Source organism: Aulonocara stuartgranti (assembly GCF_965226115.1).
Source record: "Aulonocara stuartgranti genome assembly, chromosome: 1".
NCBI classification, from domain to species: Eukaryota; Metazoa; Chordata; class Actinopteri; order Cichliformes; family Cichlidae; genus Aulonocara; species Aulonocara stuartgranti.
Window position 1 is genome coordinate 24,125,978 of NC_138939.1, and position 24,764 is coordinate 24,150,741.

The window sequence follows — 24,764 nt, forward strand, 5'->3', positions numbered from 1 at the left end:
ACACAGCCAAACCAATATAAACATTTCTGTACAGTGAGGATACTCCCCAACTATCCTTCCTTGTTAGGTCGCCTAAAAGCGACACAGACAGACTGAGAGAGACAGAAGGGGGAGAGAGTGAGAGAGATGGCACTAACCGACAGCCAAAGTTCAACTTTTCCTGAGATAGTGGAGCTAAACGTGGGCGGCCAGGTGTATGTGACCCGTCTTGAAACTCTGACTGCGGTGCCCAACTCTCTCTTGTGGACCAAGTTCACTCAGAGCTCCCCGGCCGCCCTGCCGAAAGACAGCAAGGGCCGCTTCTTCTTCGACCGGGACGGCTTTCTCTTCCGGTACATTTTGGATTATCTACGGGACTCCGAGCTTTCCCTGCCGGAGTTTTTCAAAGAGAGGCGGAGGCTGCAGAAAGAAGCGGACTTTTTCCAGCTGCCCGAGCTGTCGAGGCGCCTGGCGACGGTGAGCAAAGACAGCTCGTACACGGAGGACAGCGGGGAGCCGGAGGAGGCTGAGCTCTGCAGCCCGGTCACCTCTTCTTCCTCGGACCGAACCCTGCGGTCCCCCGGAGCCACTTCCGGCTACATAACCATCGGCTACAGAGGCAGCTACACCATCGGGAGAGACATCCAGGCGGACGCCAAGTTCCGCAGGGTGGCCAGAATAACCGTGTGCAGCAAAATTTCGCTGGCTAAGGAGGTGTTTGGGGAAACCCTGAACGAAAGCCGCGACCCGGACAGACCACCTGACAAGTACACCTCCAGGTATTACCTCAAGTACAACTTTCTGGAGCAGGCGTTTGACCGGCTGGCCGAGGCTGGTTTCCACATGGTGGCCTGTAACTCCACCGGGACCTGCTCATACGGCAGTAATGACCCCGGAGAGGACAAGCTGTGGACCAGCTACACCGAGTATATCTTCTCCCGGTGAACTGGCAGGAGTGCGTACGGTTGACCCGGGGAGAAATGAATAGGTTACAAGGTTACAGTAGTTTCATTTCCATCCAAAAACTGTCGATTTGTCAACTTCGGTTTCTGTGTTCTCTGTTTCTGTGGCTCTCTGCTCTGTGCAGTTGGGTCAGGGTGCAGCTAGAATGAACTTTCTGCTATTTTCTTTGCTGGCTGCTTAACAAACAAAGACAGCGACCTTTCTGATGGCCCTGGGTCTTGGTTAGGGTATTTTTATGCTCCAGTTTGGCCTTCCTGATTTTCACAAAGCCTGCGTTGTTCTTAAGTAAATGTCATAAATTGCTCCATGGGACTGCAGACATGTTAGGAGCTCCTGTTTTTTCTCATCTTTAGTGATCTGGGCTGATATATTCTCGCTACTAGGCTATACTGCTGAACACCTTAACCATGCACATGCGCTGTAAATACTCTAATGCACCTCTTCTTGTGTTCTTCCTGTAACTCTCATGTCTATTTCGTCCATTGACAGTGAATTCCTTTCATGGGGTTTTTGTTTTTACTGGTTATGCTGAATTCCTTCAGACTGACTGTGCATACATTGCTGTAGATGTTTTCTCTGGTGCATCCAATAAAGTCTGACAGTGTAACAAGATTGAACTCCTCATCCTGTTAACTTAAGTGTATTACGTCTTCCAACCAAGGTTTCTTTCTCATCGGATCCACAGTATCAAAATAAATTGATAATTTTATCCAGCATCCTAATCATCTATAACATTACTTGCGAATACTTTTACAAGTGTGGGCACATCAAAGACCAAACACACCTCCCCTGCTGAGCGGGTGCTGACCTCGGTAGCCTGATACAAGAGGTTTGATGAAAACCGGACCCGAATAAGGTTGCAGCAGTATTGTTATTAACATTAAATGTGACGTGAACAAAGCACACTTTCAAAGGTCACTAAATGGAGAAGAGAGCGATGAGCTGTTGCACACTGCAGAATATCAGACGCAATCTCCCTCCGAGTCATGTTTCCTGGAAAAGGCTGACATCACCGAACACACGAGATGTGCTAAAATACAAAGATGGTGTCTTGATTTCAAACCCCATTATGAGTTATCTGATTTATGCAAACAAAACGCAATTTCAGCCCAATCGAATGATGCCACATTCTCATTTTTAAAGAGGTCCGTCAAGCACACCTCTATAAATAATTTACTCTATGTTTAAGATTTCAGCTCCCTGGCTTCTCCTTTAGTGTTTAGTTTTGCTAAATGTGAATGAACCAGAACGAGAGCTTGTTCGCTGATCAGGCAGACCACAGCGTCCTTTCCAACACAGATGAGGTCTGTTATCTCCCCTAGGCAGGATGGGGGAGGTGGGGGGTGGTTCTGTTTGGCTGACAAGTACAGTAATCAAATGTCTGTTCCCTTGTGGGATCCTGAGGCACAAATCCAAGCTATCCCAGGATCCAGTCTAATACAAAAAAATCATTGTGTGGGCTGTATGAGAGTGTACTTGAATACAAATGTACTAAAAAAGGAAAAAACAGCAAAGCAAATCATCTGTCAGATGCCCACAAACATCGGAAACTGTACCTTATAATGGGTTTGTTCCTTAAATCTCCCTAAGCAAATATACATTAACACAAATAGGCACAAATTCTCTCTCTCTTTCATAAACACACACTCTCGCTTCTCCAACCTCCCACGCACTATTCTGCAACCAAGAAGCTTCATAAGAGCTCTAAGGATTGACAAGAAAGCTCGTATCTGTCGTCAGCTGATGCTGCCATCTGGACAGGAAAAGGGAAGGATAGACCGCGACTCTTCCTCTGGTGCTATCCCCAGAAACAGGACGTAGGACTCACTGTCCTCAAGCAAAATGAAACAAACACACAGCTTAGGATAATCAGACCCACATGTCTGCCCTTAAATTTGTTATTATGCAGAAACAATATGCTTGAAAAATGCTCTGAGAGGCAAATTACATCCTCTGCTTTGGACTGAAATCATATGAAAGAGTGAAAGCACGTACGCACACACACACACACACACACACACGTTTAAAAGACTTGAATTTAAGCCATCTTTTTATGTTCTGAGACAATGGCGAGTTTCTTTGCCTAACAATTATTTCTGTTACTGAACTCTCGTTCTGTGTGTGTGTGTGTGTGGTCTGTGTCCTTGGTGATAAAACACCTCCAAAACACATTTCCCTCGACGCACACTAATTTGTCTCAGTAAGAAAACTTGGTCACCACACGCTAAAAATGTGCACGCACACTTATGAATACACACGGCGCAGGAGGGAGAAGCCAGCCAAATTAGCCAATTTGAGGAGCTGGAGATACAACAGGCATGCTGGCTTTTTTTCATATCAGCCTCTATGTGCTAAATCTTTCACACTTTATCACAGTGTGTACTTCTAGCTCGCTGTGACCTGCTCGTCTTTAATACTGCTTTCAGCTCCTCTGATATAGACACATCACACTGCTCGCACAGAGAGAACAACACATAAATTATTAATTCAAGCTGTGTTTGTCTTTGTTTAGATCTGGTGTGAGAACTTGTATAAAAAATGATCGCCCTCAGGTGCGTGTAAGACTATTTTCCTTTCATTCTCTGTGTTATCTGAAACGTTTATTTTAGAGCCCCTTCGCTGCTAGTTTTCACATTAACGGCTGCTCTGTTGCTTTTATATATATCAATACTGTGACATATACTATAGGCGCTTAAGCTCATGCTAAAGTAATACCTAAATGAGAAATGTAACATTAAACCTAAATGATTTTTCATTTAACAATAACAAAAGAAAACCCCATTAAACAACAGGAAGAAGTAATCATATAATTTTTCTGCATTTATTTTCTGAAGGTTGAAACAAGTAGCATGGCCACTACTAAAAACCAGCACACTGCAAAATGCTCCACAATCCTTAAGACATTTTGACAATAGCAATAAAAAGAAAAGCAACAGATCTGCATAAATATGTGACCACATCTCTGAAACAAACAAACAAAACTGTTTGCAGAATGGACATATTCTGTTCATATACTGATGTATTACAAGATCTATATTACTATACCAGGTGTTTGACATCAATTAGTTTTCTATCGTCTAACTGTATTTTTCTGTCTTAGACTTTTTAATATTACTTTGAAAGGTACACCCATTCAACTGCTTGTTAACACAAATATCTAATCAGCCAATCACATGGTAGCAACTCAGTGCATTTGGGTATGCAGACACGGTCAGGACGACCTGGTGAAGTTCAAACTGAACATCAGGGGTTTTCAGAAAATGGTCTAAAAAGATAACCTATTCCTGCTGACCATGGTCATCTGTTTATCACCATACACTGCAGTGATAAAGGGATGTAGCATGATGGCTGTACCGTGTCACAAAGCTTAAATAGTCTCAAACTGCTTTCTTGAACATAACAGTGAGTTTGCTGTACTCAGATGGCCTCCATAGTCACCAAATCTCAGTCCAATAGAGGATTTTGAGGATGTGCTGGAATGAAATATCACAGCTGCTAAATCTGTAGCAACTGTGTGATGCTATCATGTTAACATGGACCAAAATGAGGAAGGTGCTAAGGAATGGTTCCAACACCTTGTTAAATCTATGCCATGAAGAAATAAGACAGTTCTGGAGGAAACATGGAGTCCAACTTGGTGCTAGTGCCTAATAAAGTGGCCGGTTTTAAACGTGAAGCTAACGCCTGCAACAGGTTAGCTTAGCACAGAGTAGAAATGGAAAGAAAGGAGAACTGTTAGCTTTGCTCACAATAACTTAATTAAAACAAACATATCGACTGTTTTACTTAAGTTTCTGTAGCTGCAGGTTTCACAAATAAATAACTGGTTAATTAGTTAAATATCTTGTTCAGCTGTGGCTGTAGCTTAACAAAAGTCAATTTGATACTGTCATCCTCCCTCAACACATCTACAGGTAAGTGTGTTTGTCAGTACGAAGAACTCCTTTTATGGTCTCCTGCAGGTGAACTGACTGATATTGAATAGAACTTTTCTTATTAATTTACCCTAAAAAAAAAAAAGCAAATATATTAAACAGCAACATAGAGACCCTGCAAGTTCATTTATAAACAGTTCAATTATAAACTTGGGCAATTTATGACATAGTTCCTTCTCAGCTGCAAAACACATAGTCAAGGGCAATTACCCAGAAAAACACTGCTTAATTCCATAGTCCTTAGGATGGGTCAGTGCCCTTTAAAAGTGCTTATTTTGAGCAAGGCACTGTTGACCCAAAAGTCCACAGTGAGTCACAAAACAAATTCAGCATTTGTAATGGTATAAAGGTCAAAACCTCCATCCACCCATGCAGTTCAAGGTCACAGCATAGCTATATAACTACATAAAGCGGTGTAGGCCATTTTTAACTCAGATTAAAAGTAGCCAGTTCAGCATGAGACAATCCTCCTCTTTTTTCTTAAGATACATACCACCTTGGACCTATAAACAATAACAAACTAGTTTATTTCCATACTCAAAAAGTTTGTATGCAAGTTTTTTTTTGTCATAGCCACAGGGGGACAAGTCTAGTATGACACTGTTTTTCAGTGGTGTTCTCCATTGGATTTTTCCTTTAGTCTGACAGTAGTCTTAATCCAAACCTGCTACATGAGTCTGCATGAAATCCAAGACTCCTTAACCATGTTTATTTAAAAGTTGTAATTTATTTAAAAGTTTTAATTCCATTCTTGACTTTAGAAACAGCAGTTGAGCAAACAACTTAAGCTCCACTTTTTCTGCAACTTTATCTTAGCCATTTAATCTCTTCACTAATCTTGGTAGTAGAATAAATACTTGACTGTTTGAATAAGCCTAAGGAGGCTTTCCATCACTGATGGCTAATGTAACAGATCAGCAGAGTCTTGCTTCACTACAGACATTTAGTGTTTGCTAACCCCCTAACAGCATAATTAACACCATTAAGTGTTTGTGTTACTAAGGAACGAATCCATTTAAGGTCCTCACATTCCTTAAATCCCCAACATTTAGAATTTGGCTCTCTCTACGTGCAGTTGTGTTTCATTATACGTATATGTATAAGTGAACTTTTCTGTTAGTACGCTGGTGCTTTCATAGGAAAACAAACACTCCTTTTCACAAATCCCTCCCCGGAGCAGTAGTGTGGCAGAAGCAATAAAACACTGCCACAATCCATCATCTGAAAGCTGTACTACGCTCTCGAATTGCGCAACTCTAATCCACAACAATTTAATACTGATATCTTTCATTTTGTACTGCCGTGCAGTTTTACAATGCGACATTTGGATTGCAGCTTTTTTTTTTTTTTACCGATTTTCTCTTCAGTTGTGATAGATTAGCTGGGCAGTACATGTTTGTGCTCAAGTACACTATAAATTTCAGATACACCACAAGAAAGGTAAGATGCAGGAAATGAAAGGAATAATACATTCCAGTCAGAACTCGGCTCTGACTCTACAAGCCTGACATAAGCCTGTTTCAGCTTACAAACTCCCAGCAGTAAGATGTACTTATGGAACCTGGAGACAAGCTTTTGTTCTTCTATGCCATTAGATGCAAATATGAGCACGGTAACACAATAATAATAATGTTTAAAAAAAACAAAACAATTACACAAAAACTCCAAAGAACTTTTTTGCTGGACTTGTTGTATTTGGCTGTAAAATTACAAAATAATTCTCATCTGTCAGGAACAATCGGAATTCTCCGATAGTCCATCAGCGTAACTTTGTGCTGAACATTGTGGGAGTCAAGATCTCTGTCTAAATAAATAAATAAATCTGCGTAAATTCCCAGATGATTAAACATGCAACTATTTTGCTGGTAATACCTGAAAGGAGTAAAGTCATAACCCCCCTAAACCCGCTGGAAATTACACCCCTGCTGTAGTCCAAAGTTATGCTATCATATGATAATCTGAATGCTTTGTTCTAATGTGATAAACATCCCCATAAAGCCCGTTTTCTCTTCTTTCCTAAACTGCTTGAATTGTTTTACAGCCAGCTATGATGTGCAAGAGGCCATTTAAAACTATTTCATTTGTCAACTTGAACGAGTGGAGCAACAGAAGTGTGCTGCTCCCCTTCCTAGTTTTGTAGTTTTGTTTAGTGTTGATTTCTCACATTTGTCACACCTACATGTTTCACATCATCAAACAAGTTTTAATATTAGACAAAAACAACAGGGTTTAATATGTGACAAAGTAATTTTTGAGACTGTGGTAGGTTTGAATAACTTTTTCCTTTACTCGTGTTATCTTTCCCCAATATTAAAATGTGTTTGATGATCTGAAACATTTTATTGTGACAAATATGCAAAAAGCTAAGAATGGCTTTAATGTCTCTTGGTTATAAGCAATTACAGACGCTTCTCTAGGTGCACTCGGGTGACAAACACAACTCAAAACTGCAGCTAGGTAACATGGAAGCTGGCCTTCATCAAATCGAGAGTCTGGAGGAGGATAAAAGCCAGGTATAGCTACAGACAGAGAGATTAAAATCTGTGATCCTCCAGTGGCCATGTTATGTGTCTTCAAGGACATTACCCCCCTATCTCTGACTACAAAGCTTTTTCTCCTCATCTGCTCTGAGTTCTTTTTTTGGGAGTGTGGCGGGGGAAGTAAATGTCGCCAGTCTCCGCTGAGCTGCTCTCAGCACCCAGCAGCAGACCGGAGATTGGTGCAGCTCCCAGTGACAAAGCTGAGCCTTGCACTGTGCCGGTAAACTAAAAGGTAAAAGGCTGCCAGCATCAATCAGCTGCAGGGTATAGAGAGGAAGAGAGGGAGCATCCTCCTCCCCTGCTGTTGCTGCAGTGTGTTTCCTTTCACAAGAAGTGCAGCTCCCCTCTCCCTCCCTCTCTCTCAGGGGCTATTGGAAAGGGCAAGACGTGAAAGGAGCTGATTCAAAGTCCATCACTGAACTGTCTTATTCTCAGTGTGTCTAAGACTTTTACAAAGGTCACTTTAATTTAAACCTTTATGCTGCCATTTCAGTTGCAAGATAATGCTTTTTTATTTATTTTTTTACTTGGTGTAATGTGTTTCAACAAAAAAATTTTTTCCTGTCAGTAACTGATTCTGAGGGGATTCCTGGGTGTTTCACTTGGCTCATATCAATCTTTCTATTTACAGGCTGGTTTTGTACTATTGTACATATTTCAGTCTAGTTCAGTACATGCAAGCAAAGCTGGCTGGCTGTCAGAGTGCTATATTACTAAAGTTGACTGGAAGGGAAAATGAGAGGAATGACTGCAACCTTGGGAGGATTGTTAAGAAGAGTTGACTGAAAAACTTGGAAGATCTTCACAAGGACTGCTAGTGCACCAAGAGCAGGCACGGACAGGAAAGGAGCTGCAACTGTCACATTCCTGGCTCCATATTGTCACATACGGAGCCACTATTGAACCAGAGAAAACACTTCCCTACTCAAAGTGTCAGCTCCCTCCACAGATTTCCTATAGGACTGAAGTCTGGGGACCTTGTGGGTGCTGCAAGATTTCAGTCCATTACTGATAGTGTGTTACCAATGGTGTTCTTGGTGACTGTGGTCTCTCCCATTGTATAAGCCACAATTGTCAAAATTAAAATAAAAGGCTTGAAATATTTCTGCCTTTTCATGATATTCTGCTTTATTTAAATGCACCGATATATATTTTCAGAAAGTATTAGCTCGTTCATCCTCTTTGTGAAGTGTGTGCCTGCCGGTTCGACCAACACTTCAGTCCAAAGTGAACTTGGTCATTAATAATAAAAAGCCTGCCATGAAAATTACATGTTTATGGTAACCAGGGGATGATTCCCAGACCTTTTTTTTTTTTTTTAAATCAACATACAAGAATTTTTCCACTACTTTGACGTACTTTGATTAAATTAATTGAATAACGCAGCCTTTGGTAGGTTGCCAGGTTTGTATTGTAAATACAGCACAAGCAATACATGCTCAGCATCAGCAGAGGATTGCCATAAGTATAGTAGCATTTAGCTTTAAGAACAACTGTTCTTAAATCTTAAGTGCAGTTTAAAAAAAGTATGAAACCAAAAATTTTATGATGGTCCTTAATTACATGCGAGGAAATGTAACCTTCATAAATGTTCATCATCTGAATAAATGTACTAGAATCACAGCTGAAAAACAGTCATGATCAGAGATGAAATGAGGATTGTCAAAACAGATTCCAGATCAGCCTGGAGGCCGTCTGTTTAGCTTGATTTCTGTGCCTGTCTGTTGGGGCTCTGGATAATGTTACAGCACGCTTCACTCATAGGATGCTTCAATATCTGCAAGGCGTCGGCCCGCCCACTTCTTCCTCCTGGGTGCTTCCTGTGTTGCCCAGATAGGCAGCCAAATATGGGGTCATAGTGTAACAGATGATCTGCATGTAGACAAGGAGGTGGTTTTGTGGCATATTTGTAGCTTAAATTTCCTCGTGTCAGCATCTTTCCTGTGAGATTGCACAAACACTGGCTGTTCAGTGCAGCAGGCTGGCAATGTTTAACTGTCAAGCTGTTTGCTGTGTTATTATAAAAACATCAGCAGTTATGAGACAGGTGCTATATCTCAGAAAGACCAGTTTTTGTGTTGTAAAACATCACAAAGCTCAGAGATTAAGCGATGGTCTTTTAACTTTACCATTTGCAGAGATGAAAACAAATGACCCCATTTCTTCTGGTCCTATGCCTTGGGATAGTTTTGCATATTTGTCAGACGGGGAATTTGAGTACAAAACTGTGTGGGAAGAAGATGCCAATCTAACAAAGAGAGTAGTAGTAGTCTGCACGCTATGATTAAATGTGTCCAGCTGAACAAATAAGCACTCTGAAATTTTGTGGGAAGAGTTTTGCATGAAAAACCCTGTCCTCCGAAACCACCGGCAGAAGCAATTTTAAATTAGTACCATAAATAACAGCCTTAGGACATCTCGAGGTACTTTCCCTTTACCCAAAGGAAGCAATAAGCCTTAAGAATTCTTAAGATTTCTTGACAAAGACCAGGGTCACGATTTTCCACTTGGCCACTCTGAAATCCTGTTTTTAAGAAAGAAAAACAGTAGCTATAGCCCTTGTCATACACTATAGTGATGTTCAGCAGATTTTTCCCATCATGCATCCTTAGGTTAATTATGGCCACTTAAAGATTTGTCAGATTTAAAAACATAAAAGCTTTTTAGTTTAAAAATAATTCCACATCATTCAGCTGTCTACTTGTGGTCCAGAATTCTTCCTGGTACCTGCTACACTGGTGACTGAATGCGGCCTTTTGTTAAAGCCTCACAGGTTTTGCTTATTTGACGCTCCAAACATCATGGCAAAAAGGGGAAAAAAGAGAGACATACAGCAGACTCCTGCTGCATTCCCAGTTTTATTGGTGACTGGGAAAGCGTTAACATCTTGACACGTAAAGAATTCAAGTCTCAGCGACAGTTCAGTCATTATGGTGAGAGATGTGTTTTGGCATAATGTCTCTGTAAACATTGTCCTACTTCTGTTTAGTCTTTTAGCTCGTGGTAAATATGTTAAGGCTGCACATTGTGTTTGGTTCTCCGCTGTCCTCATCTTACTGTACTTCTGGTATTTAAATAGGTCACAGCGGAGCCACAACTGTCATGCTCAACAGATGGAGCATGTCAAACTGAAAAAATGTCTTTGGGGAGCTGACCTCGCTCTTCCGAAAGACCAGATCACAGTAAAACATTTTTTTAAAAATCCCTTCTCTTAAGCCCAGAGCTCCGAATGACCAGTGTTCAACACGTCAGAGCGAGTGTGTATTCCTAGAGAGCTCAGTGATCCAGCTACCTCTGACAACGCTGTTGCCGTATTCTCATTTTATTCATCCAGTGCAAAACAAAACATATCAGGCAACGTTGTCTTTGTGTTGTGAATAACAACACAGTTGCATTGGCGCACAACTTCCTCCTACGAATGAAATGCTGCCTTTGTTTTGCCCCAGTATTTGCATAATGGCCATATTCATGCAAGTAGCTTTCCTCATGTTTCAAAGAAACGGTCACCAGTAACCCCGAACCGACCTTTAATGCCCATATTAAGCTGGAGGTAACATTACAGCCTCTTAAAGCTCGATGACAGACAATCTACCACTGGACAGCACTTCCCCATTGAAAGGTTAGAGGACAGTAAACTTTCTCTTCCTTGTTGCTTTAAGCTTGCTTCATCAGCTTCCTGTAAAACAGTTCACTCAAATGACACACGGACATTTTCTCTCTTACGCCAGCATTTTGGAGGCGAGAGAAGTTTTGTCTGTCACTGCTCATTTCAACAGAGGACATTTCCTTTTTACAAGCTTTGAGGGGATTGGTATTTGGTCCATAAATGGACAAAGTGTCCACTAATGTTTTGACATTCTTCAAAACTCCTTAAAAAGCAAAAAGTACTCCCTTCACACTTGGAAGGCAAAAAAAATAATATTGCACCTTACACTGCACTGCAGCAACTTTGCCAAAAATGACTGCCATACAAGTCCTTTATGCTTAACCAGTGCTATCATTTTGTCATTGCTACTGCATGCAAGTGTAGCAGAGGTAAATAAAGTCATCGTCTAAATTACAGAACAAGGCCTCATTAATTCTACAGTCCTGCGAAAACATTTTTACATGACTGTAGAATTTTAGGTAGAGGCTAAGATTCAATAGCCTGTAAAACCACCTTCAGCAGCAATAACTTGAAGTTATCATTTTGTATGTGACTATCAGTCGCTCGTGTCGCTGTGGAGGAATTTGGCTCACTCTTCTTTACAAAGTTGCTGCAGTTCATTAAGATTTGCTGGCATTTCAGGTCGAGGTCTGGACTTTGGGCCATTGTAACATCCTGATTCTTTTCTTTTTTAGCCACTGTGTATATTTACTCTGGTGTTTGGGATCATTACCCTGCTACATGACTCAGTTTGGTTGAAGCTTTAGCTGTCGGACAGAAGGCCTCATCTTTGAGTCCTAGAATACTTTGGTATGTAATTGTTCATGGTTGAACTGCCCCCAAGGTGTCCATGGTGGCTGAAAAACAAGCCCAGATCATCACCCCTCCCCTCGCTGTGCTTTACAGTTGGTATGAGGCATTTGTGCTCACCAGTTGTGCACAACTGCCAAACAGCTCCACTTTGGTCTTGTCTGTCCAAAGGACATAGTTTCAGAAGTCTTGTGGTTTTGTTCAGATGCAACTTTGCAAACCTAAGCTGCGCTGCCATGTTTTTAGAAGAGGCTTCATCCTGGCAACTCTTCCAGACAAGCCATATTTTAGTCTTTCTAATTGTATTGTCAGGAAGTTCAATAATCAGTGTGCTGACTGCGCGTGTAGTCTGAGATGTAGCTTTGTTTTTCCTTTGGTTTGGTTTGCAGGGTGCTCACTCCTGGGAATTTTGCTGCATTGTGTTAACAAATCTAAATAGTCCAAACCAGCAAAGCTTATGCTTTTACAGAAGCACTCACACTTCCCAATGATCAATTAAATCAAGTGGGGTTTTTTTTGGTTTTTTTATTAGCAGCACCTGGTTGCTACTTACCCTCTGAATTACTAAGAAAGCAGTGACGATGTACTTGGCTTTTTTGATGTTTTGGGGTTTTTTTGTTTTGTTTTTAAAAACAGAAATGACTGGACTGCTTTCTATTACCTCATCATCATCGACTAAAGGTGCAACACCATCCAGTATCCGGCTGGGCGAAGGCTTTCAATTTGTTCCTTCTTCCAAATTTCTTTTACCAATGTGAAACACGTTGTGTAAATGTTCTGCTTCTTTCGTTTATTGATGACACTTTACTCCAGTTAGGACATTAGTACGTCCAGTAATAAAGGTGCACTGGTCATTGCATTACGTGAACAGTCAAGTATGTTCACCAACAAGTAAAGACAGTCAACTGTGAAGTCATTTCTGCCTACAGTGACAATTAGATCAAAGTGAGATCAATGCTGCCACCATGTGGTATACAAATGAACAACAAATAACACTTGCATATGTTCAGTCCACTTTATTTACAAAGACATTTCAATTAAGAGGCTGATTTGTATGTGAGACAGTCATACATTATATATACACACACACACACACACACACACACACACACACACACACAAGTGATTTACCCCAGTGTGTATTCAGTGACATTACAACAGAACAGAAAGTGCTTCAGTACACGTTAAAATTCATTTCCATACCAGAGTTACACGAATAGCCTCAAGAAATAGCTGATAATTTTAACACGGCACACGGATCTGAAGACACTAGCATTAAGATGAAGGCGTAAATCAAACAGTTCCCATCATATCTTTATTTCATATATTAAATCTAACTTGGAAATAAATTAGCAGGAGAAAGGTGGTCAAACGAGGCACCACTTATGTCATTTACAAAAAAAAAAACAAAAAACAGAAGTATAGGTTCTACTTTGCCAAAACTCTATATAAAGTTTTACCGATGCTCAGGAAGTAGAAGCTGTGAATTGGCTGCGATTTCCTCTGTACAGCATAGCTTTGCTCAGAGACCCCCATGCCACTGTATTTACTCTTCAATCTGGAGTACAGCAAGCTGCTCACATGGGGGTGACTAAAATGCAAGTAAACATGGTACCTTGAAAAACAAGTTTTTAAAGGTGTAAATATGTGACATCTTAAACACATTTTAAAGTATTATAAGAAAAGTTAGCTTTCAGTGAGTGATGGGTAATAATTCCAGTTTTTCTACAGAACAATAATCAAACAAAAAATGATTTTATAGACTAAGTCATGCATAATGCAATGTTAAAAAAAATGAAAAAGCAATCTGGAAGGTTAATAGAGGGACAGAAACTAAAGTGTGATGTTCATGTCTCACAATGACCAATACTTACACCTGAGTTGGAAATAGCAGCGTTCACAGAAGGGCTTCCTGTTTCGGATTTGAACCTGGGCTCCATTCTCTCTTCCTCCGAGATGTTGATGGCAGCCCACGCACTGAGGGGAGGACGGGGAAGTGAGAAAGGATTCAGGGACCATCTAAGACAAATCCAGCCGAGCTGTGACGTGGGTCTTTAGCGTCTAAATTATTTCACCAGACGGTCCGCCACCCGAGCACAGGATAACCAAGCTTTGTTTTGCGTAAAAACCCCACAGCATATAAATATCACAACAAGTGTGATGTGCATCTGTGACTTACAGGGAGGCAGAAGTGAAATTGCTTTTACATCTACATGCTAATGAACCAAGGCCAGCTAAATCTAGGGGTCCCCTGCCAGTGAGACTTTCACAGCAAGGATCTAAAAGCAAAGCAGGACAGCAGGTTGGCTTCTTCCACTATGCGCATAATAAGTAACTGAGAAAATAATGACAAACATAACAGTGGGCTTGACCACCACCCCCAGAAGCTTCACAGACAAAGAGACAGACTGGCTAATGAAAATAGATTCATGAAAGTGATAGAAACACTCCTCCTAGCAGATGCAAACTGATAACTATGATTGGAAAACAGACCACAGACATGAGACTCCTGCCAACCTCACAAAGCAAGTTGCAGTCACATTAGTCTCAACCCTAAAATTTTGTTCAGAATTAACCCCCAAAACACATACAGGGTTCAGTTATACTGGGTGTATGTTTTTCTTCTCTTAAATGTTCATTTTAACTGGGACCTGTTATGTTAAGTAGGGCGCAAGAATAAAAACTGAAAATTGGAGTAGAACTGAAAATTTGTATAAGTCATGTACATATTAGGCCTCTGCATAAAACACGTCATTTTAGCGCCTCTCCCTTTAAATCAACTTTCTTCTGATAGGCTGTCCCTCGCAAACAGATTCAAACAGCAGATGGGTATGGCTTCTGTTAAGCCAGAGCTGTGTGCTTGATATCACCATATTAAGATATACCTTTTATCATATCATAATATCCATCATAAATCTATCATATAGATAATAGATACCCAGATGAGATCATAGATTAGAAAAAAAGGGGTCATAAATCTAAAGTTTAGAGGAGTCTGAGCATTTAGCTCACAGGGATAACTTGCACATGTATGCATATCTAAGTCCGAAACTTTACCTCTTTAGAAAAATATAAAATAAAATATGTGCATCTACCATAGGGCAGAAAATAAGAAAAAAATTAAAATAGATCCACTACTGTGGTGGAAATCCTACACTCCGGCAGTATTGAACTTTAAAGTTCCAAAATTATGAGAACTTTGGTCAACACATAAGAAATCAGGACCAAGTCTCTTGTCTTGCAGGGGCAGCTTTCTTGTCTCTTGCCTACAGATTCTGCAGCATTGTATGCAGATTCACAGAAATTATTGCTAATAAGTCATCATGTGTTTTGTGCATCATTTGCCGTTTCCATTTGTTGTTGTTCCATTGTTGTTGCGTTCAGAGTTTAAGTGACTGAACTATAAGAAAATAAGTTCCGTGTTTCTATTGGCCAACCATGAACTCTGATCACATTTTAACTATAAAAAACTGAAGGACCTCATGTCAAAAATGGAATAGTTTCCTTAGAGATGAGGAGCAGTTGCAGCTATTTGCAGGTATTGGAGCTATTGTGACTGCACCTTAACCCAGGTAAACCCTCTCACCTGAAAACAGCCAAGGTGGAAGTAGAGACTAAGGGCCTCTATGACCATAGCTGGTCTACTACCAAGGATACGCCCACAGACAGAGCAATTCCTCCTGCCATTGACCATCCTGGGGCAGGCAAATGGTAACCAAGTAAGGCCAAAAATGTCTGTAAAGACCTTTTTTTTTTTTTTTTTTTTTTAAGTACATGTACAAGAGATTAAAGCTTGTAGTTTACATAGATGTGTACCTGGCCTGATGACAGGACTGTATGTAAGGATTTCTCAGGGATAATACTGATCCAGTGCTGTATCGCGAAGAGGCATTCCTACTCGGTGTAACGTAACCTGCAGCAGCCGAGTGTGGTCGAGGGTAACTATAGATTGAGGATTGGGGCTGACGCAAATTATCAAGATTATCCAGAGAGTCATATCTGCAGGTAAGAAATCACAGTAGTAGAAGAACAATTGGAAACACACGGACTGAAAAACAGGCCATTGGGCAATGAGTCCAATCTTAAATGCAGCTTGGCTGAGGTCTCACCTTTTCAGAGGAAGCCCAACAATCATGGGATCCTTGTAAAAGCTGCTGCTGCGCTGACGTATCCAGCTGTTGTCAGTCAGAAGCTGAGTCCTTTTCTTCATCTCCTCTAAAATCTGCTGCCTTTCTTTCTCAGCCTTGGCCACAGACAGTCCTTTTCTTTTACTCTGATCCCCTGAACAAAAGCACGTTGAACGGGTTAGAGAAGTACATCTCCAACACAGAAATGGATAATATAAGAGGAAGAGCTAAACTCACCTCTAGAATACTTGTGAGGCCCAGCTAATACTGGGGAAGACAAGGACTTTGTCCTATGGGAACAAGAAAGTCTGCATTATTCAACCCTGAGAGCAATTTTTAATTCAAGTCCACAATATTTTGATGTGATTTTCTTTTATTTCTTTTAAGAAATTGTGCTTTGAGTCATAAATCAAGCATTTGTTAAAAGTGTTTTTCTCTAAAAGAAAAAACAAACAATTATCTACCTTTATAATAGCTTAATTTACAAAAATCACTGAAGTGGTGTGCAAAACCTGGACCTGCGTGACTAAAACTACAAATACAGTGGAAATTGGACCAGGCTTGATCTGACCTGTGTGCAGGGGACAGCTGAGCAAAGCCACATGAGCCATCAGCCCTTAGGTACAGCATTAGCAGAAATAAGGCCCAGCAAAAGCAACAGGAGGCACAGCAGAAACAGCAGTGATGATGATTAAAAAATGCTTTAGAACGTTTTGCAGATGAGACTCTTTGTAATAAACATGCTCTTTGTACCACATGGATAAGAGCAGCATTAAGAAAGAAGCAAAGCTTTATTTACCAGTCTTGTTGGGCAACCATCTCATTCTGCACTTCGTGTGCATTACTTTGCCGTTTTGGCCCCAACAACTCTTTCAGCTTTTCTCCATCAGTGCTCTGCTCTTCTTCTCTGGTTTTCTTCGGCATTGCATTCTCTTGCTGCTGGGTCCTGGCGAGGCCCACATCACCAGAGGTCACCTCAAAGGTTTTCTGGCTCTGAAACATGAATATTGTACGTGTAGAGTATTTAGAGAAAGAAAAACAATATAACACTGATAAAAGTGAGCAAAATAATTCAGTGCGGTGTCAGTGTCAGAGCTGCTGACTGAAAATGCATTATAGTGTAACCAGTGTAATCTCAAAATGTAGTAAAATGTCATACATTAGGATCTTTAAAAAAAAAAAAAACTTCCCTTCTTTGGTGCCTTATTAAGGAAAAAACTATTATAAAAACTGCTGTAAAATGAAAGCGACATTACCCCTGAATTCTTGGGGTCTATTACATCTCGTTGGTCTCTTCGCCACTCTGCCTCCAGCCTCTCCTGGTCCCGCTGATATTTCTCCTAAAAACAAATCCAAAAACACCAGAGCACTTTAATAAAATTGAACTGAACTTCAAGCATATGCTCCTTAGTTCTGTTTGAAAGAGGCTTCACCTGTAGGAGGCGCTCCTGTTCTTCCTGCCACTTCTCCTGTCTCCTGCGATCCTCCTCAAGGTCCCAAGACCAGCTGGATGAGGGGGGGCTGAGCGATGGCACCTGGAGCTGGTGATGCACAGACAGACTAAGTTCAAACGTGATCACACTGCAGTACATCAACTCTTTAAACACACGCAGGTGACATATTTCTGACTGTGCACATCCTTTAATCAAATAGTACAGAAACTTACATCAGATATCGCAGATTCTGACCCTCCTGTGAGAGAGAATAATAGTTTAGGACCTGTTTAGTGTTTTGTTTTTTCCTAGAGTAGAGTAGCATCATGCAGGTCTAAACAGACGCAATTACTGGGGACACATTAGAAGATTAAGGAAGACTGGAGAAAAATGTAGTGGATATTTGATTTTGTTCCTGCTTCAGTCAGGAAAGCTCTGCTAGAGGCCTTCATCTGGCCAATCCCAGACAAGCTATATATATATATATATATAATAAAAAAAAAAAAAAAAAAAAAAAAAAAGACCCAAACCGGTCACTGAAGACTTACCAGTAGGACTGAATTAAACACTTCTCACCACTCATTCAGGATCATCACTCTCCAATGATCAGGGCCAACATGCCGACAGTTTATCAAAATTCAGCACACTATTCTGCTAATGTATCCCCAGCTAAAGATGCCGCACTGCAAATTCTGAAAAAGAAGCTGCAGAACAAAGCCTCAAGAACTTGTAAATGTAAGAAAGGTATCACAGTGTGCGGTAAAGCAAGCACAAATTTGATGTGTTTGCTTGATGATGCAGCATGACACACAGTGGGTCTTTAGCATCGCAACAGCAGCTACACACAGTGCAAATATTTACCACATAAGTACACCCACGAGCTGAATCCTGCACAGCCTGAAGAGAAAAGCCATCGTAGGACACACAGAATCATCAACAACCACAAAGGACAGCAGAGGATATCAGTCTTCGTGCCAGAAAGTTACTGATCAAACAATGAAAACAACATAAAGAACCGTTGCACACAGTGGGCTCTTCTCATTTCTCTGTTTTGTGCCTCCTCATCTCCTCCGCCTCCTGTCTGAAATCAATTCCAGTGTGTCATTATTTAGGGATGCCTTAATTTCCAAAATGCATCTCAAGGAGAGAGGAGCCAGGAGAGAGGTTGCAGGTTGCTGAAGGAACATATGAGTGAGGAAGTACTCTCGATATATTTAAAAGAACCATCATGATGTACCATGGGTGGCTGTAGCTCAGGTGGCAGAGCAGGTCAGCCACTGACCAGAAGGTCGGTGGTTTGATCCCAGGCTGCCTCCTGGCTGCATGACAAATATCTTTGGGCAAGATACTAACCCCGTGTTTGCCTACTGGTCGTGGTCAGAGGGCCTGGTGGCGCCAGTGTCCGGCAGCCTCGCCTCTGTCAGTGCGCCCCAGGGCAGCTGTGGCTACAATGTAGCTTGCCGTCACCAGTGTGTGAATGTGTGTGTGAATGGGTGAATGACTGAATGTAGTGCAAAGCGCTTTGGGGTCCTTAAGGACTGAGTAAAGCGCTATACAAATGCAGGCCATTTACCATTTACCTTTGGTATATGATTAAAGTATAGAAGCTGCCATAAAATATAATGGTAAGCTTAAACAAAACAGACATCACATAGTTATATGAAGGGGGGGGGGGGGGGGGTTAAAAAAAAAAAGTTTAAAAACTTTCATAGGACTACATACAGACCTATAAAAAAACTAGGAAAAGGTCAGCAGCAGCAGATGTTGGTGATCAACTGCACTTGTTTGACGGATAACCAGCACGTGTGAGCACCTTTACAGAAGCAGAAGTTTTGGCAGTTTGCAGGTCTGGAGCACTGAAGTGTGCTAACACAATGCCATCATTTCCCCAGAAGTGAACATCCCAGTGAATTCACCCCAAGGTCAGACCGTGCAATGCTCCGAGAAAATGCAAAAAGCCCAAGAGATGCATCTTCAGACTCTACAGGAGCTGCCAGGAGAAATGCTCTCCTCTCTAAGAGCAAAGCTTCCAAAGGTTTGCAAAGCTGCATCTGAACAAAGCGCACGATTTGTGGAACAATGTCTTTTGGACAGACAAGACCAAAGTGGAGATGTCTGGCAACTAGGGCTGCTCGATTATGGCAAAAATGATAATCACGATTATTTTCACTGAAATTGAGATCACGATTATTTGACGATATTTATTTAACCCTTTAAGACCTACTATGGAACCAAGTCCACCAGAGCTTATATTATTTTTTTTACATGCTGTAGTGCCATTTGTGGGAGCATTTCAAGTTGCTATACATCAATACAACTGTTATAGCCCATATTTTAATAATATGTATGCATTAAGTCCATAGCAATTACATAAATTGCAAAAAAGTGCAATAAACTACAAAAAAAATTGAAAATCGCTTTTGTTTTGTTTACATATATTTCTACTTGGAGAAATTTAAGAGGTTTATCCCTCAAAACTTTAAATACAATAAAGTTGCAAAAAATAGTTTCCCACCACAGGAAATTTATTTTGAGTGTCTTCATAGTTTTATTTTGGAGATACACCAATTTTTATATACTGCAGGAAAAAAAAAAAAACAATCCTATGATGCAAATTTGCAAAGAAAACAGCAGGTGCATCATTTCACTGTGGGAAGTGTTACGAACAGCTGATAGGAACGGCAAAACGTGTTTCTGGAATATTATGTTTTTGTTCCTGCAAGCGCTTTTTATGCAATTTTTGCAAAGCTATATGTGGAAGGAAACCGTGACCGAGGACAAGCTGATGGCATAAGATGTAAGTACAACTCCTCCGGTTTCATATGCAAAACAAATTATTGCGCTAGCTTACACAGTTCAGGTTCTACAGGGATAGCTCAGTAGGTAGAGTGGTTGCCCCATGATCGGAAGGTCGGGGGTTCGATTCCCCTTAACAGCTACCCTGAGGTACCCCTGAGCAAGGTACCGTCCCTACACACTGCTCCCCGGGCGCCCAATGGCTGCCCACTGCTTCACTGAGTGAATGGGTTAAATGCAGAGAGCAATTTCCCCACGGGGCTCAATAAAGTACAACAATGTACACACTTTCTTCTTCTTAAAAATAGTTACGCAAAACGGAGCGTGCTGCTCTGACCGGCTTTAAAGGGTTAACAATGACTTTAAAAAAATAATATAAAATAGTGTGCAACACCACTGAAGTTTTTTTTTTGTTTTTTTTTAAACTCTCTTTTCAACCAACGGCAGTCACTCTCCAAATAACTTCTGCTTAGCTTTCCGAGCTTCCCTCGGGTCCTCTTAATCAGCGGTCTCCAACCTTTTTTGCGCCACGGACCGGTTTATGCCCGACAATATTTTCACGGACCGGCCTTTAAGGTGTCGCGGATAAATGAGGGAGGGGCTAATAATCGGCTCAGTCATTTTTAATGATCGTTGAAAGCCCAGATCGTAATCGTGATTAAAATTCGATTAATTGAGCAGCCCTACTGGCAACAATGCACAGTGTAACATTTGGTGAAAACTAAACGCATGAAAACACACAAGCACATCAGCACAGAAGGATGGCGTGCTGGTCTTGTTTTTCAACCACGGGAGCTGAGCACCTCGCAGTCAACGAGTTCACTCAACTCTTCTAGAGTCAAATATGAGACCACGGCCAAAGAAGTGTTGCAAAGGCCTGGTCAAAGTCCAGATCTTAACTTGATTGAGAGGCTGTGGTCAGACCTTGAGGGACCTCTGCATAAACAAACGCCTTCATACTTAAGTGAACTGAACCAATGTTCATCCACAATGATTTGAGAGACCAATATCATCCCCAAAACGATGAATTCAAGTTTTTGCTGCTTAAGATGATTCTAAGCTACTGAATCATGGGGCTTTCCACAGGACTTTATGCGGTCCTGGAAAACCTGTTACATAACTATTCATCTGCAATGACTTCAAGATGATGGCTGCAAAGCTGCATCATTGTCATTTTGTTAAATGCCTCAAATTCCTGACCCCTTCCTGCACCTGATAGGAACTAAGAGGAAATCAATGCAAAAACTGAGAAATGAGAGGAGATCATCTTAATATAGGCTTATATTTATTATGGTCTCTATATTTTGGACATGATCAGTGCCGTATCTCTGTGGCTGTTTGGTTAAAATTGGCCAATCACTGTGAAAAGCAGTACAGTCTGCGCCCCTGCCCTCAGTTCTTCTGCGATTTTTCATGAACAAACTGTACAACGAACAGCAATTTATAGAAATCCTTTAATAGCTGATTTACTTTGGTGTAATTTGTGGTTACGCTGCTCTGATTAAAGCACTGCTATAAAGTATAATAGACTGATGTTATCACAGTGGTTATCTAGTAAAAGGCAATCAGCTAATCACCATGCATCTTTTGATTCCTTATAATTAGCATCTCCTAAATATTCTTTAAAAAAAAAAAAAAAACAAGCATACTAAAAATGCGTATTTAATTCTAATGACAATTCAAACCAAGCCAAGCACCAGCCACCGAAGCCGCTTCACATGAAGTTCAAACTGCCATTTTACCTTGCTGCCTGAAAAATTCTGCCCTCCTTTTCTGATTTTTTCTAATAATAGTACTACAATCTACATGAAGAGGAAGGGTGGACAAAGTGAGAAATTACACATATTACACCCGAGTTATTTTTAGAGGAAGTGTTTTTTTAAAATATCACTGCGATTACACACTTTATGCTTGGTGTTACCTTTATTTCTGGTTGTCCCATGTGTCTCACAAAGTTCTCCACCCATGACTTTACCCTGCATCACCTATGCAGGTGAAAAAAAAAAAAAAAAAAAAAAGACACCACAAACTATAAGAAGAGCTTTGATCATTTCTTTTTTTAAATTGCTGTGATAGCTGCTAAAATAGTGCTCACGTTGTCTGTGTGCCCATTGCTTTTGAACCCTTGTGTGACTTGTGTGTCTGGAAAGGCAGCACTGTTGGCATGGTGATCAGGGCACCCTATCAGGACAGGCGAAGAAGCAGCAGTCAGATTGAGGGTCACCCTGCTCTGGCCTGGCTGGCTGTGATGAGTCCCCTCGCCGGTGCTCCAATCTAATTAAAAACAACTAGCTATCAACTCTAAGACCACGCTAATAATTTCAGGAAGTGGTAAAACAGAGCCGCTTTTACTCAATATCCTACCCTTGTTGCCATAGCGCCGAATGTCCATGGTCAAACTGCCGGTTTGCAGGGCAGATGACATTTTATCCCTCCACTGGTCTGAGTTCATGTGTGCCACCGCAGCTCCATCGACGGCCACGATCTCGTCGTCGACACGCAGCTGGCAGAGCTCGGCTGGACTGCCTGAGGGAAGAAATGAAGAAAGATGAAAACGAGTATGGCATAACATGAAAAAAACGAAAGTGCCAATTCAGAAATTATTTGCTTAGCATGAAGTGAGAAACACAGTAGGAACTGTTCCTATCTGAAAGTGGGCCACTAAGCAGCGAGTAAGTGACACCTCTCTCATGTCCAATTCATTATTCATGGTTGCGTTTTAAATCACTTTGGTAGTTTGATGCTCAGAAGCCCTCAAATACTGTAAAACTCCTAGGTTAAATTTTCTCTTCCCTACAAGTAACCGTATACATAATTACCATGTTCAGAAAACATAATCAAAATGTAGCCGTTTTGACATCTCTCCCCCTCCACCAGAATAAAAAATAGCTTTGAAATTCTGCACTCTTCCCCTTCTGCTGCATACAATTTCCCTCATAACAAAAATCGACCCACTAACAAATTTGATGCCTTTTTAGTCTGTGACCTGAACTGTCAGTGTCATCTGTTACCGTTTTATTCTCTAAGCGCTAACCTGTGAGAGCAAATTTCCTCTATAAAAAGCAAAAAAGAAAACATCTGTCACTGACTTGTTCCTGTCTCACACAAAGATGCTAAATGTAACGCTCTGTTCTTGTGACAAAACTTCAGCACTCCAGAGTTACATTTAACAAGAGTCTTACCGGGCTGAATGAGCTTAACTCTCACCCCCGTCGAGTCCCAGTGAGTATGGAAACCAAAGTCAGCTAGACTGTTGGGTTTAAGAGTAAGGCTCACTCTCATGTCACTGTGATCCACCTGGAAACGGAAAAACACACACACACACACACACACACACACACACACACACACACACACACACACACGTAAAGGTGACACCGTGTGATCTAATGTCGAATGCTTCCTAGTGGAAATTAGAGACTTGAGTGGCCCGCTACACAAATATAGTAAGGAAGGGATAAACTGAATGACCAGTTACGGTCAGAAATGCCATATTAATGCTGCTTTAAGTTTGAAACACTGTAGTGAATGGTAATTAAAAAAAAAAAAAAAAAAAAAAAAAAGTAAGGGGGGTGACCTCAGAAGTTGTCATGACAACACCATTTAACCTTATCTAATGATATAAATGACACCAGTCTACAAGTCAAAATGTCTGAACATAAACATTTCCCAATATTCCAAAATGTTAATTTTCTGGTCGTCACTGAGCTTATTTAATGAGAACAATCATTCCTTACACCTTACGATCCCTCTCCAAGTGTCTAATTTCATGATATAAAAGACGGATGTAGCCATCATGGCTGTTCTCTACATCCCATCAAGCCCCATTTTAAAGCCTTGGGATGAGCAGTCTCACCGTTGTTTTTTGGATAGATGCAAAGAGGAAAGTGCACAAGTGTGCAACCTGTCAAACAAGTCATTAGCCAATAATCATACCACAGATAATTCTCAATTTTTTAAACATTTTTTTCCTCCCAAGACGACCCAAAATAAGTCAAACTAATTTTGGGTCAAAAACTCCGCAGGAAACTGTTTACAGAGGTAAAGACAGAAAGCTGCTTTCCCAGACATCTATAGGACCAAAAGTCTTTCTGCAACCACAGCTTTTGCCACCTGGTGGCTTTCACATGTAATGCAGGTTTAAGATGTTTCTGCATTGGCTTCATTGTCTAGTGTAAAATTGTGACCTTCCAACTTGGACAAAGATTGAGGAAACCCCCAGGAGCAGACTGTCAATGCTCTAGCTCTGGGACAGTGAAAAAACAAAACAAAAACAACAACAAAAAGAAAACCAAAGAAACAAAAGAGCCGCACACATGCAGCTGGTCAGGCCCCTGAACTAATGCACTTTGAGAGTGGAAACTGGATTTTTCCACTGAAAACTGCTGTTAGCTTTCACTGTAGCCCAGGTTCATGAAAGTCAAGTACATTCGATACAGAAGCTGATGTTTGCTCTCTGCACAAGTCTGGGGTCCATAGTGTAACTACACAATAACTGCAGGGGGTCAGAAAGTGACGTTGAGGGAGTGATTTGA

The 24,764-nt window shown here is 41.0% G+C and overlaps 2 protein-coding genes across 12 annotated transcripts in view; one reads left to right on the forward strand and one right to left on the reverse strand.

Annotated features, from left to right (window-relative positions):
- The first annotated feature begins 11 nt into the window (after positions 1-11).
- On the forward strand, positions 12-1,554 carry LOC309710342 (BTB/POZ domain-containing protein KCTD12-like). Its single transcript, XM_082539706.1, has one exon. It carries the CDS (start codon positions 127-129, stop codon positions 922-924), a length of 798 nt encoding a protein of 265 aa, XP_082395832.1. The 5' UTR covers positions 12-126; the 3' UTR covers positions 925-1,554.
- An 11,320-nt stretch (positions 1,555-12,874) lies between these two features.
- LOC309705724 (LIM domain only protein 7-like) overlaps positions 12,875-24,764 on the reverse strand; it is a 34,228-nt gene continuing 22,338 nt past the window's right edge. For 4 of the 11 annotated variants that reach the window (XM_082531680.1, XM_082531679.1, XM_082531676.1 and 1 more), the window contains 15 exons: positions 23,412-23,526; positions 22,594-22,755; positions 22,325-22,503; positions 22,151-22,214; positions 17,667-17,692; positions 17,434-17,541; positions 17,257-17,340; positions 16,800-16,993; positions 16,572-16,616; positions 16,238-16,290; positions 15,983-16,154; positions 15,690-15,872; positions 15,460-15,568; positions 13,748-13,850; positions 12,875-13,488 (listed from right to left, as the gene is read on the reverse strand). In XM_082531680.1, the coding sequence (XP_082387806.1) occupies positions 13,451-13,488; positions 13,748-13,850; positions 15,460-15,568; positions 15,690-15,872; positions 15,983-16,154; positions 16,238-16,290; positions 16,572-16,616; positions 16,800-16,993; positions 17,257-17,340; positions 17,434-17,541; positions 17,667-17,692; positions 22,151-22,214; positions 22,325-22,503; positions 22,594-22,755; positions 23,412-23,526 (1,635 nt within the window). In that variant the 3' untranslated portion in view covers positions 12,875-13,450. The remainder of the gene's footprint in view (positions 13,489-13,747; positions 13,851-15,459; positions 15,569-15,689; positions 15,873-15,982; positions 16,155-16,237; positions 16,291-16,571; positions 16,617-16,799; positions 16,994-17,256; positions 17,341-17,433; positions 17,542-17,666; positions 17,693-22,150; positions 22,215-22,324; positions 22,504-22,593; positions 22,756-23,411; positions 23,527-24,764) is intronic. The other 7 variants (XM_082531684.1, XM_082531681.1, XM_082531682.1 and 4 more) reach the window with 7 other exon arrangements.

Excerpts from the sequence above, each read along its gene's own strand:
- LOC309710342 (XM_082539706.1), top strand. The coding sequence starts at position 127 with ATGGCACTAACCGACAGCCAAAGTTCAACTTTTCCTGAGATAGTGGAG.